A 13,246-nucleotide genomic window follows, 5' to 3' on the forward strand; every position below is an offset into this window, starting at 1 on the left:
AAAGAACCTGGAGGAAAATATAGACAAAGTACAAATGGGAGGAAAAACGGAAGTGGATCACAAGGCTGGGGGAACCCACAGTGCAGAATGCAGTGCAGCACCTGGCCCACACCTGCCAGCGAGGTCAGCGACCGCTCACAGGAAGTCAAAGACCAGGACCCTAACATCAGTTCAAAAGACATGGTTTCAGTGAAGTTTCAGTGGCACGGGCATGCCACGCGTGGTGACAACGTGGACACGATGCTGCCGTCATCTCAAGGTAGAGAGGTTTGGTGAAAGAAACCCCATGTTCTTAAAGGCAAAACAGAAGAAACTACTCTAAAAGTGGATTATGGGGGATTTTTTACCTTTCCAAAACTGCTTTTAGCCATGCCTGCATTTGCAATTAATGAAGGTTGTAATCAGCACTTCACTGATTCAGCTGGCCACTGAAGGCACAGCTCCTTCAGCAATTCTTCACTGGCCAGGTTCCAGTCAGGCTCACCTGCGTTCCTCACCTCTTGTCCTCTGTGGAATGACAATCCCCCGAACCCCTTTGGGTGCTGGGATTTGAACCCAGGCCTCGTGCATGCTAGGCATGTTCCACCACTGAGCTACACCCCAGCCCTCCAACCCTGGCTTTTTTGTTTTTCTTTCTTTCTTTTTTTTTTCTTCTCATAAACCCATCACAGGACTTGAGTCCTGGCACAGACAGATGGCCATCAGGATAAATCGCTGCCAGGGCACCATCTCCCCAGGTCAGGAAGCCCTGGAGGCTCCCCATGGTGGGCAAAACGCTGCCAAGTCTCCACCTTCCGTTCTGATTTCATACTTCATTTTTTGAAGATGTTTTTATTTATCTTTCATGCAGATGATTGGCTCAGATGCTCTATTTCCTTTGTTCAACTGTTTTCTGTGGCTGCTTTTAATTAGGCTTCAAAATATTTTGCTAGATAATTATAAAGATAAAACTAAATTAAATGCCAAATAAAAATAGCTTGAAGAAATGCAATCAAATCTAATGCTGTACTCTCTTAAGCAACCCTTCAGGCTGAAAAGAAAGATGTGTTTTTAAGAGTTTTTAAGATTAAGAGGCCTTACTGCTTATTCCTCTATGCCTTCCTGTTAGAGTGTGGCCCAGTGTTAAAAGTGTTACTGCTTAAGTGACTGGGGGTGTGGCTCAGAGGTAGAGAACTTGCCTAGCGTGTGTGGGGCCCTGGGTTCCATTCACAGCCTCTCTCCCTCTCTCCTTTCCTGCCTCCCTCGCCTCCCCCAACACACAATTTCCACTTGAGACATGAACAGGTGTGCTAAAGTTAAGAATCAGTGTCTGCCCAAGGATGCGTTATCTCAGTTATGGTGACGGTTTCTTGGTATATTCGTGTCCGAGTTGATTAAACTGCATATTTTAAATAAGAGCTGCTTAGCATACGCAATATACCTCAAAAAAGCTTAAAAAATTAAATACTTAGCGCACACAGGCAATGTGATGGGGACAACTGCCCTTCGCAAATGAGTCGGGTGGGGGCGAGGTGATCCTCCAAGATCTCCTCGAAAGCCAGTGGGAAAGGACGACTTCACTCCCGACGTGCCATTTCAGACTGACCCAGGTTTGCACTTTTCTACAATAATCGAAACTCTGATGACAAAGGAAGGGAGGTTTCAGCACCTCAGTGAGTGGATGAGCTAAGGATGAGAACATTTAGAAGACAGAAAAAGAAAAGGAAGAAGAGGCAGAGGCACAGGCCGAGCACACTTCCGCCTGCTGGGGTACAAGAGACTGGGCGAAGCGCGAGAGCTCGGGAAAGGAGCTGCGGCTTTGGAGCTGATGGTACCAACTCGGAATACGGAGCCTCAGCTGGGTTGTGCCAAGTTCCCCTCCTCAAGGATTACAGTAGCTACTGTACAAGGCTACAGTCAGGGTTAAATAAAACACATGTAAAGCTGCACAGTACATGTAATAAATCCACAGAAAACACTCAAAAATGTTGGTTCTCTTCTCACACAAGTTTTAAATCTCAGAATCAGACTTATGGGGAGAACTTGCCCACATCAGTGCCACCAACAATCAAGGTTTGAGTCCACTGCTTCACACTTCATGAACCACAATAACAGCAAGGAACACCAAAATGATGCTTCAGGGCTGGGGAGGTAGCCCAGCGGCCCAGCAGGCACAAGGCTCTGAGTTTGATCCCCAGCACTGTAAAACCAGGAAACTATCCTTTACCTCAGGACTACAGGGATGCTGGCAAATTACAGGTCCTCTCAAGCAACAGTATCTTGGGAATTACATCAAGTTCTGTCTGTAGTTAGGTTTTTGGAGAAGCAAAAGGCTTAACTATTTCCTAGCACCAATATGATCAGCAAGATGATGGTACTCAGGTGGCATGATGGTGTGCACCAATAATCCCAGCAACTTGGGAGGCTGAGGCAAGAGGATTTCAAGTCCAAGGCCAGGCTCAGCAACTTAGCTGAGACCCTATCTCGGAGGAACCAAGCCTAATATCTCATCTGGAACGCAGACACTTATTCAAATTGCTCAAGTCATAATAGTCAAGCCATGATTAAACACCTGTGCCAAATTCTGCCACATTCCTATAGGGGACACTTAATCTCAGTTTCAGGGTTTCATCTCTTTTAAGTGGGCAGAGAGGCAGTGCAGAAGACCCTGCTCAAGGTGGTCTATTTGAAGCTGACCTGGCTCTACGGGAGTAGTGGCTGGTGGAGCACACTCCTTGGGACCACGCCAGGAATCTTGCTTCCCTGCCCCCACCCCCAGAATGTCAGAGAAAGGAGATCTTCAGACACGAGCCTACTGACTCAGGGACAGACGCCCACCTCCATTATTTTCAGACTTTATTGCTCTAATTGAAGAAAAAGGATGACAGCAGCAGAGGAGTAGATACTTTTAAATTTTATAACTCTAAACCATTTTTGTCTGAAAAGAGAGGAAAATGATATAACATTTATGATTAATCAGTCATCAGATCCTTTATTAAGGCCCTATTTCATTTCCAAACATTACAACAGGCTGGCAAAAATCTCCCATCTCCAGCATAAGTACGATATCCTCATGTCATTCCTTTCTCATGCTGGTGAATTAGTTTATTGATTAAGTGTGTTAAATGACAAATTCTTTTTCTCCCCTGGAACTAGGGATTGAACTCAAGAGTCCTCACACAATCTAGGCAAGCACTCCAGGCCTTTTGGTTTTATTTTGAAGAAAAAAAGTCTCAGTAAATCACCCACGCTGGCCTTGAACTTGCGATCCTCAGACTCCCAAGTAGCTGGGTTATAGGGATGTGCCACTATGCCCAGCTAAGTGACAGATTCTTTTAGAGATCTTTAAAGCAACCATAGTTCTTGGTCTGCTTCTTAATGGGCCTCAGACATTAAGGCTAACAGAAACAGAAAGGCCTACACATAACTAGAAGTATGCCATCTGAAAAGTATCCTACCCAGTTCATGAGGGCCTGGAACACCAGGCGTGGGCTGAACACTGAGGATGGCTTGTGCAAGACCATACACAACACAGGGATAAAATAACACGCGAGGGAGGCATGTTAAGCTACTTAAAGTACTCTCAGATCTGAGTTCCAATCTAAGTTCCCAGTCAGGCATGGGGATACATGCTCATAATTCTAGACACTCAGAAGGCTGGGGCAGGAGAATCACAAATTCCAGGTTAGCCCAGGCAACTTGAGATCCTGTCTCAAAATAAAAAAAATTAAGGGCTGGGGATAAAGCTTAATGGTAAAGCACCCCAGGGGTCAAAACACAGTACAAAAACAAACAATTACATGCCTTATGCCTTAGAAAAGTGGGACAACCTCTCTGCTTCAGTTTTCCAACCGTGTAAAATGGGGATTGTTATGGGTGATAATTTCAGACATGAGAATTAAATATTTATTTTAAAATGAGTTATATTTTATTAGTCTTGTTTCTCATGTGTTAAATATAAATAAATAAAACTTTTAAAATGAAATGCTTTTTGTTAAGTTCCTTAGTTTAAAAAAAAATCCATTATACATAATTTAATCTGCTTCCATTTAATATATGTGGAGATAAGGAAGACTAGGGAAAACAAAAACCAAAACATAAATTCTCCTTTCCCACACATATAACCACCTCTGTGAGGAGACAGGTAAAAACTCGAAACCTTCAAGAATTCCCTTTTTCTATCTCTAAGCATGAAAAAGGACAAAACAAATAGATCTTCAAAGCCAAATGGAAGAACTGCAATGTTTAGCTACAAAAAGTACAATGTTGAGCAAACAGTCTTAAATTTGTTTCCAAACAGAAAAGTGAGTTTGAGCCAGAGTGGACTGCCGATCCCACCTACTCCACAAAGCAGAGGGGAGCATCTACACCTGACCAACCTGAGATACAGCATGTTAGAAAAAATACCCTTACTCTGAATGTAAGGAGATGCTAAAGAAACAATCATCTTTCTAGAAGAGTAGAAGGCATGGAATGGAGTAGGCAAGTTTTTAAGTCCTTGTGTGTCTTCTATATAATAATTATAAAAACCACTAAGTGTGGGGCTGAGGTTGTGGCTCAGTGGTAGAGTGCTCGCCTAGCACATGTGAGGTACTGGGTTCGATCCTTAGCACCACATAAAAATAAGTAAAAAGTATTGTGTCCACCTACGATTGAAAAATTAAAAAAAATAAACCACTAAGTATTTATAAGATACTGTATCTGAATAATCTTTTTAATATTTAAAATAGTCATTATTACCAAACTGAAAAATGAAAATAATAAGCACCTGTTGTTTTCTTAAACCACATTTATGCTAATTTGGGTAAATAACCTGGTTTCACAGGTAAAATACTATATCAAGAATGTTTTTAAGACTTCTAGGTAGTGGAAAAAAGGCAAACAATGAAAAAGGAGAAACCAACTCTTTAAGAAATGTTGGACAATCAGTAAAAATATCCTGTGCAAATCATGAAAAAAAAAAAAAAAAAAAGCTCTTAGAAGACAAGGAGGCGGGAGGAAAGAAGAGCAGGGACCACCATCCCCTGGGGAGCTTCTCCCACAGCACCAGGTCTATACCGGCCTCCATCAAGTCAGCTTCCAAAGTGAATGTATGTGGCTATGCAGGAAATGCCCAGCTGCTCAGCAGTCCACACTCTTTCAACCCTTCCTACTGTCATTTGACAGTAGATAAAACTAACCACTGATACTGACAGAGGAAGATACTTTAAAAGTGTAGATTATTTTGTTCTTAGACAAGGCAGGAATATAAATGAACATGGCCCTGCGGACTAGAATGAGACATGGACATAACTACCAAGGGAACCACATAAAGGGGAGGAAAAAAGAGGGGGAAAAGAGGAAGAAACATGACTCAAGAAAGTTTTTTTTTCTGCTTCCTTGAAAAATAACTCAGAAAAGAAGGTCTTAAAAAAAAAAAAGGCCATCAATACATAATGTTTATGTACATGACACTGATATATTCTAAAGTGGCTAAATGAAGAAGCACAGTCCTTGCTTATTGTGAGCACACACTGAAATAAGACAACCACACAACATAACAAGACACAATAATGACAAACACTTTCATGTATTTTCAAGAACTTCTTAAGTCCTGTTGGGAAGATAAAAGTATGAATAAACTGGGACAAGAGAAAGATCATGGGGAAGACAAAAGGGATAAGGAAGAGGAAGATGAGGAGGAGGAAGAGGAGGGTAAAGAGGAAGAAGAAGTAAAAGAAGATAAGGGGAAGGGATGGGGGGAGAGAGAGGGGAAGAGAGAGGGTGGGGGGGAGAGATATGATTGGACAGAGTTTAGAAGAGTTGTCCCAGGATCTGTACAGATGGTCAATCTGCAATCTGCTCAACACTCTCGACACAGGAAACAATGAGAGAAGCAGGATGGAGGTGACCAGCTACGGGGGTACTGACCCAAGTCCTCACTGCTTTGCTGTCCAGATAATAAACTTATTACTACTTTTGCTACTGAATCCACCCAGTTTCAATATTCCATTAGAGATATGCTGAAGGATAGATTGCCCTAAAAGCCAAAGGAAGATGTTACAAGTAGATAATGCAATTCAAAAATAGACCAAAATCTAAAATTCAAGATTTTGGTGCACAGGCTGGGTACAGTATCGCACGCCTTTAATCCCAGCAGCTTGGGAGGCTGAAGCAGGGGGATCATGAGTTCCAAGTCAGCCTCAGCAATTTAGCAAGGCCCTAAGCAACTCAGTGAGACCCCATCTCTAAATAAAAAAGGGCTGAGGATGTGGCTCCTCAGTGTTTAAGCACCCCTGGGTTCAATTCCTGGTACCAAAAAAAAAAAGAAAGAAAGAAAGAAAAAAAGATGTTGGTGCAGGGAATTTACTCATTAAACATCAGAGTTCAGGAAATAAGTCATTAGTGCCACTGATTATTAAGTAATTTTTTATTTTGGTGGGGGGAGCAGTATCAGTGATTGAACCCAAGGCCTTACACACACCAGGCAAGTGCTCTACCTCTAAGTCACATGCTCAGCCCTTTGTACTTTATTTTGAGGCAGGAACTTGCTAAGTTGTCCGGGCTGGTCTTGAACTTGCAAACTTCCTGCTTCAACCTCCAAGTAGCTGGGAATACTGCCGCTACTTCACTACTAAGTGCTGTTTGGAAACCCAGCACTGTGGTGATTTATAGGCACACTGAAGCAACATCACCACACCATGAAGTAGACAGCTGCTTTCCAGCTATTACGTAGGAGGGAAATGTGGCATACAGAAAAGAAGTCATTTGTCCAAAGTACACAGCTGTAACTGAGTTCAAGCAGAAGTGATATCACCAGATGTGATATCAAAACCTGAGCTAGACAATAATCAAAGTCTGTGCAATCACTCAAAATATGAAGTATCTGGGGGACCTGAAGGGGTAACAACAAGGTACCCAAAGTAAAAGTTTAAAAGTATAATAACACAGAACAGAATCTTAGCAACACCTCCGAGCAGGTACAGGTAAAGCATATAATGCTCGTTTATAAACTGATGATGAGTTGAAGAGTATAAAGAATGTAATTAAAAGGTCCACCCAAGAAATGTTATTTTTTTAAAGATTTTTTTTTTAAGTTGCAGATAGACACACAATACTTTTATTTCATTTATTTTTCGTGGTGCTGAGGATCGAACCCAGTGACTCACACATGCTCCACCACTGAGCCACAATCCCAGCCCTCCAAGAAGCATTATTGATAAGTTTAAGCGATGAACATAGGAATTCAATCAAGATAATTCAAGACAATAGTATCAATACCCAGAAAGTTATCACAGAGCTTTAAAAGAGGAAAGCTCAGACATCAGCTTGAGTCTTTCATGCTTGCACAGAAAATATTCTTTAAGCAGAGAGAGGGAATAGAGACTCATCCAACATTCTCAAATTTCCAAGAACACTTTTCCTGTATCTGTTGGTTGGTTGGGCTGCCAGCAACATTATCTTTCTTGGCAGTTCCCACAGACAAGGCAAAACCAGGTATCCAAGCCCACATCCAATATGACATGCATGAGACCTGCCTTACAGGAAACAGAGCTACTTTGCTTTCAGGAACCTTTAAACAAGGTCATGAAACACACCACAGAGATCCTCACAGGAAACATAAGTATAAAGTCATGTATTTCAAGTTCCAAGGTTCTGGATCTCAGGCTTCTAAATGAAGACAGCCACATACACGTGACTCTTCTTCCCCCAACCTGCAGGCCTACACAAACATGTACTCTACCTGGAAAACACAGGATGTCAGCACCAAAAAGAGAATGACGATGAAACTGTCTGTGGCCTTTATATTACATAAGGGGAGAAGCTGAAGACAATAATCACAGAACCAAAAAAGGGAAACGGAGTCAGATGATGTCCACCACCTCTTAATCCCCAATCACAGAAGAGGTAGATTTACAGATTCTCCAGGAAAAGAAGAACTAAAGAGTCAGACTCAAATGGCATTCCATTACAAACTCTGCAAATAAAAGGAGGGATCATTTTTATGGTAAGTATTAGGAACTAACAAGCTTTCATAACAAAGAACAGACAGTTATAAGAAAGGAAGTTTCCTGGAAGCACGATTAATTAGTAAATTAATGGAGATTTGGAAAGCTGGCAAGGACAGTAAGTTAAACACCATTTATCTGACACAGAGTCAGAGGCCGTAAAGCAGATGATTAAATAATGAACAGCATCAGTCCTCTAAAAGTGCAGATACATGGGCACAAACACTGAAGGTGTAATAATAAACAGAAAGCGAGGCAAGCTGGTAATCTACCAAGTGGGTCTGCAAGAGACAACTCAGAAAAAAGTTAACTTGAAAAACTAGAGAGAGAAAAAAAGTACTAATAAAAAAATCAAAAGAACAAAGAATACAAAATTGACATCAACATCCAAGACAACTTCAAACTTATTTAATGTATTCTAATCAAGGAGACCAAACAAGAGCATGTGCTTGGGCCTGGCATGCACATACCCCTGGAAACACTTAAAGCTGTCCTTAAGAGTCACATTCTGAAGCAAAGGAGGAAAGTTTCCAATAATGCTCAATGTTAACAATCATAGGAAATCTGTAAGAAAATGTGAGACCCACTCCAAAGTTTAAATCTGCTCATTATGCTAAAAGTGGGGGCAAGGACAAAGTGCAATGACAACGGGGTCTCTGGTGAGTCTCTCCACCTTCTAAAACCTGATCCAGACTCGACCGTGCAGAAGGAGGCAGTAAAGCAGAGGCTCCTGTAGGTGGGCTGAGGAATGGCGAGGGCAGGGTGGGAGAGAAGGGGTCTAGAAAATTAAGTTCCACATAAACCAGAAAACAGAGATTATCAGGTGTTCTCTTTTCTGAGATAAGGAAATATTTAAACAACATAAAAATGTACAAAGTAAGTATCCAGCTGAAAGAATGGAATGCTATTCCTTGCTACATTAAAAAAAAAAAAAAGTTAGAATAATGCATAGCAAGAAAAACAAAAGCTTCCTCCCACTCAGTCTCTCCTACTAGGAACGAACTGCTTCGTCCCCTGTCCTTCAGGAGCACCAGGCCTACCGTGTGGTAAGGTAATGTTTGCACCATCAATGATTGCTTGTGCCAGTTCATGATCGTTGCTCTCAAAAGCGTGTGCAGCAGCCTTCAAGGCATCCCAAATCTCTTTCCGGCCTTCAAAAGCTGGTGCAGTGTCCCAAAATTCATCCCTCTTGCTGCGCAGTTGTCCATCTGTCATAGGATAATCGCTTTTCCATTTTGGTTTCTCCTTTTTCAAAGGCTGGTTACGACCAAGAGCAACTGAAAGAAAAATAAAAAATTGACATCACAACCAAATCAGGGGCTGGTGGTATAACTCAATGGCAGGGGTTGAATCTCCAACACTGCTAAAAACCCAAAACCAATCAACCACACAAACAAAATTACAAAAGATACTGTTTTTCTACAAGAAAAGTGACCTGGTCATTCCTCTTCTGAATTCTTTCACCAAAAATCATAGTTAGGAATTTGCCTACTAGCTAATTTCTGTGCTCTGAAATTCCCCTAATTCATTTTAAAAGAAAACAGCAAATGGAAACAAGAGATAGCGCCACACAAAACTTGCAGTGATAAGTTAGAAGCCTTCCTCCACTTGGCGTGCCCTTCTTGAAGGATGATTAAAAGCATTACAAGTGGAACGAATGGACCACTCTAATGAGAGGGCTGGTAATGAAGCTCTCTCTGTATGTGCTAAGGCAGGGAAATATGGGAACTTGCTGTACCTTTTAATTCTGCTGTGAATTTAAACCTCCTCTAAAAAAATAAAAGCTGAACGTAGTGGTGCATGCCTATAATTGCAGCTAATCTAATCAGAAGGCAGAGGCAGAAAAAATCAAACATTCCATGCCAGTCTCAGCAACTTGGGGAGACCCCGTCTCAAAATATAAAATAAAAAGGGTTGAGGATGTGGCTCACTGGTTAAGCACTCCTGGGTTTAATCCCTGATGTAAAACAACAACAACAACAACAAAAAAAAAAAACAGGTTAGTCGGTTCATTTAAAAAAAAAATAATCCTGCCTAGATAATAAGTATTTCATTGACTATAATGACAGGCTATGAAAGACTCAAGGGATGTCATAACAGGGATACAAGATATGTAGGGAAAACTGAATGGCAAGTGGCTTGTATTTCAGAACCTTTGGCTATATAAAATCAGGAAGAAGGAACTGAGAAAATCCAAAGAGGCAAAAGACTATTTTTCAGTGTCCAAAGAAATGGCCTGACCAGCAGACCCAAGAAACAACTGATCAGAGGAACACTTCGCTAGCATTCTCCTCTCTGGACTCCAAAGAAGCGACTTTCTACTAAACTCAAGGAAGAGCTAATCTAGAAGGGGGGGCAGAGGTAGCATCAACACTTTCCTTTTTTGGGTGCAACTGTGAGTACAAAGGTGGTGTCCAACCACAGGAGCACGGGGGTCGCCAGGGGAGTCCGGACAGGCGCATCCGCTCCCTCGGCGTGAGCACCATGGGGGCAGCTTCTCACCCAGCGTGTGACCCATGCCCTGCTTTCCAGAGCCCATACGTTTCCACAGGCTCCTCTCACCTGGGGCTCTGCAGGCTTATACACTGCCAGCAGTAAACATCTGATAGATGGGAAAGATGTGAGGAGAAAATTGAAGCCTGGTGAAAGGTAGTGCTGGGGAAGAGTGGGTGGGAAGTAACTGACAGGGTGGGAAGGAGAGAGGGATGTGTCAAAATTCAATGTTCTACATTTAATTGTAGGAAGAACACCAATTTTAAAGAAATTACTCTCAAAATGGTTCTAAAGCATCCATGAAAGGAAGCACTCCCCCACTGGCCCAGGCCACCCCAAGGTATACGTAACAGAACATAAAAGGACTCCAGCTCCCAAACAGTCTCTCCACCCTACCCAGGTGCTATGCCCAGACGACAGGACCAACTAACAGGGCAGAGTGTTTGGTTTGATGCCTGGATCACACCAAGTCCTCCTCATCCAATCTGGTCACTCATCTCCAGGCAGAACACCATGTCAGGCTTCCTTTGTCACTTTGCCTCAGGGAGGCAGACCACCCCAACTGTTCCCAGCATTGACTCCCAATACCTTCTGGCCCTTTAACTTGTCTTAGTGCAATGAAAACAGGTGAGCTGTGAAGGGGTGTGGGGAGAGCCGGAACAGCACCCACAGAGCACAGAGCTGGAAACACTCTGTGCCTCCCTATTCAATCACAAGTGTGTGCTGAGTGACTACCACAGTGACACTACAGATGTGCCTGTTGGGATTGTTCAAATGTGAAACCACAAGCTATATTAATGACTGTCCCCTGCATTTCCAAATAACACTGACAAGGCAGACAGAGCAGAACTCTCTCCAAGAGGTGCCAAATACATCCAATAATTATCTCTCACCCACAATCCACCAAGGTGAAATGCAAAGGTAAAATTTCTTGTCTACTACATTATCCTTAGGATGAGTTACGAACAGTTCCTAGACAACACTATTAGCTATGCAGCAGGAAGTAGGAGAGAGGGCCCAGGAAGCAGGTACTCAGCCAACTATCTATCTGAACAAAGTTTCAGGTCCACCTGAGCAGTGTGGAGAACTACCTACCCTCATGTATCACAGGTACCACAGGCACAACTTAGAGTTTTTGTTGTTTTTGAGAGAATCTCAACGTAAAGGCAAACAACAACAACTCTACATCAAAGTACCTAAAATTCAAACAACTTAAAGAGGTCCCAAGCTGGGCACAGTTGCATGTGCCTGAAATCCAGCAAGAGGCCTCATTTAGAGAAACCCAACAGAAAATGACCTCATGAGAAAGGTAGAAAACACGTCAGAAGTAGAAGTACTTCCCTTCCAGATGGGAAGGAACTTTATTCCACCTCCCTGTCTGCACTGGGCTTAATAAGTCCATGAGAAGAACAGATGGTTCACTGATGCTACTCAGGACGGTCACCACTGCAAGTGCGCATGCACGTCCACACGCATCCAAAGCTCCCCACTCATTCTGCAAAAGAAAGACAACAGGTCCTTACAGAATCTGTGGAGTTCATTTTACTTCTGTCAAGGGTCCGGTATCATAAACGTAAGGACTACCTGCCTATAGAAGGTCTGTCATTAAAATGCTTACATCTTTGCAGTACAGGTTATTCTAGTGAAACACTAGTGGAGAATCTTCACTATATGGCTAAAAGCTCCACGTCTGGGTTGGGGATATAGCTCAGTTGGTAGAATGCTTGCCTTGCAAGCTTAAGGCCTTGGGTTCAATCCCCAGCACCGCAAAAAAAAAAAAAAAAAAAAAAAAAAAAAGTGCTCCACGTTTGTGTAAGTGAGTGCTCTGCCTGCACGGGCCTTGGGGCTGACACGCAGCAGGGGAGTTTCACACTGTACTAAATAAGTTACTAAGATAAGTACGTTTGCTGCATACTATACTTTTGTTAAACAATAACTGGAAAAAATATGCACTGAATTTCTTCTAAAACTGGAACAAGACAGGGATGCCCTCTTTCACCACTTCTATTCAACATACTCCTAGAAACTCTAGCCAAAGCAACTGGAATTAAAGGAATATGAATAAGAAAAGAAGAATTCAACTATCACTACTTGCCAACAACATGATTCTATATTTGGAAGACCCAAAAAACTCCACTAGAAAACTTAGAGAATTCATAGGAGCAGGATACAAAAATTAGCACCCATAAATCAATTGCATTCCTATACATCAGTAATGAATTTTACTGAAAGAGAAATCAGGAAAACTATCCCATTCACAATAGCCCCCCCAAAATTTTTTTAAAAATATTTGGGAATCAATTTAACAAGAGAGGTGAAAGACCTCTCCATTGAAAATTATAGAACGCTAAAGAAAAAAATGAAGACCTTAGAAGATGGAAAGATCTCCCACATTCTTAGATAGGCAGAATTAATATCGTCAAAACGGCCATACTACCAGAAGTGTTATACAGATTTAAAGCAATTCCTATTAAGGTTCCAATGACATTCTTCATAAAAATAGAAAAATCAGTCATGAAATTCACTTGGGAAAATAAAGAGGCCCAGAATAGCCAAAGCAATCCTCAGCAAGAAAAGTGAAGCAGGAGGCATCACAATACTAGACCTTAAATTATACTACCGAGCTAGAGAAAACAAAAACGGCATGGTATTGGCACCAAAACAGACGTGTAGATCAATGGTACATAACAGAAGACACAGAGGCGAACCCACAAAAATAGTTATCTCATACTAGACAAAGGTGCCATAAATATACATTGGAGAAAAGACAGTCTCTTCAACAAATG

At 42.0% G+C, this 13,246-nt stretch overlaps 1 protein-coding gene across 1 annotated transcript in view; it reads right to left on the reverse strand.

Moving 5' to 3' along the window:
* The window catches only part of Ubtd2 (ubiquitin domain containing 2), a 66,262-nt gene that overhangs the window by 13,384 nt on the left and 39,632 nt on the right, over window positions 1-13,246 (reverse strand). The window contains exon 2 of the mRNA XM_047557003.1: window positions 9,008-9,244. Coding sequence (XP_047412959.1) covers window positions 9,008-9,244 — 237 coding nt within the window. The remainder of the gene's footprint in view (window positions 1-9,007; window positions 9,245-13,246) is intronic.

This window comes from Sciurus carolinensis, chromosome 6, assembly GCF_902686445.1.
Source record: "Sciurus carolinensis chromosome 6, mSciCar1.2, whole genome shotgun sequence".
Taxonomy (NCBI): Eukaryota; Metazoa; Chordata; class Mammalia; order Rodentia; family Sciuridae; genus Sciurus; species Sciurus carolinensis.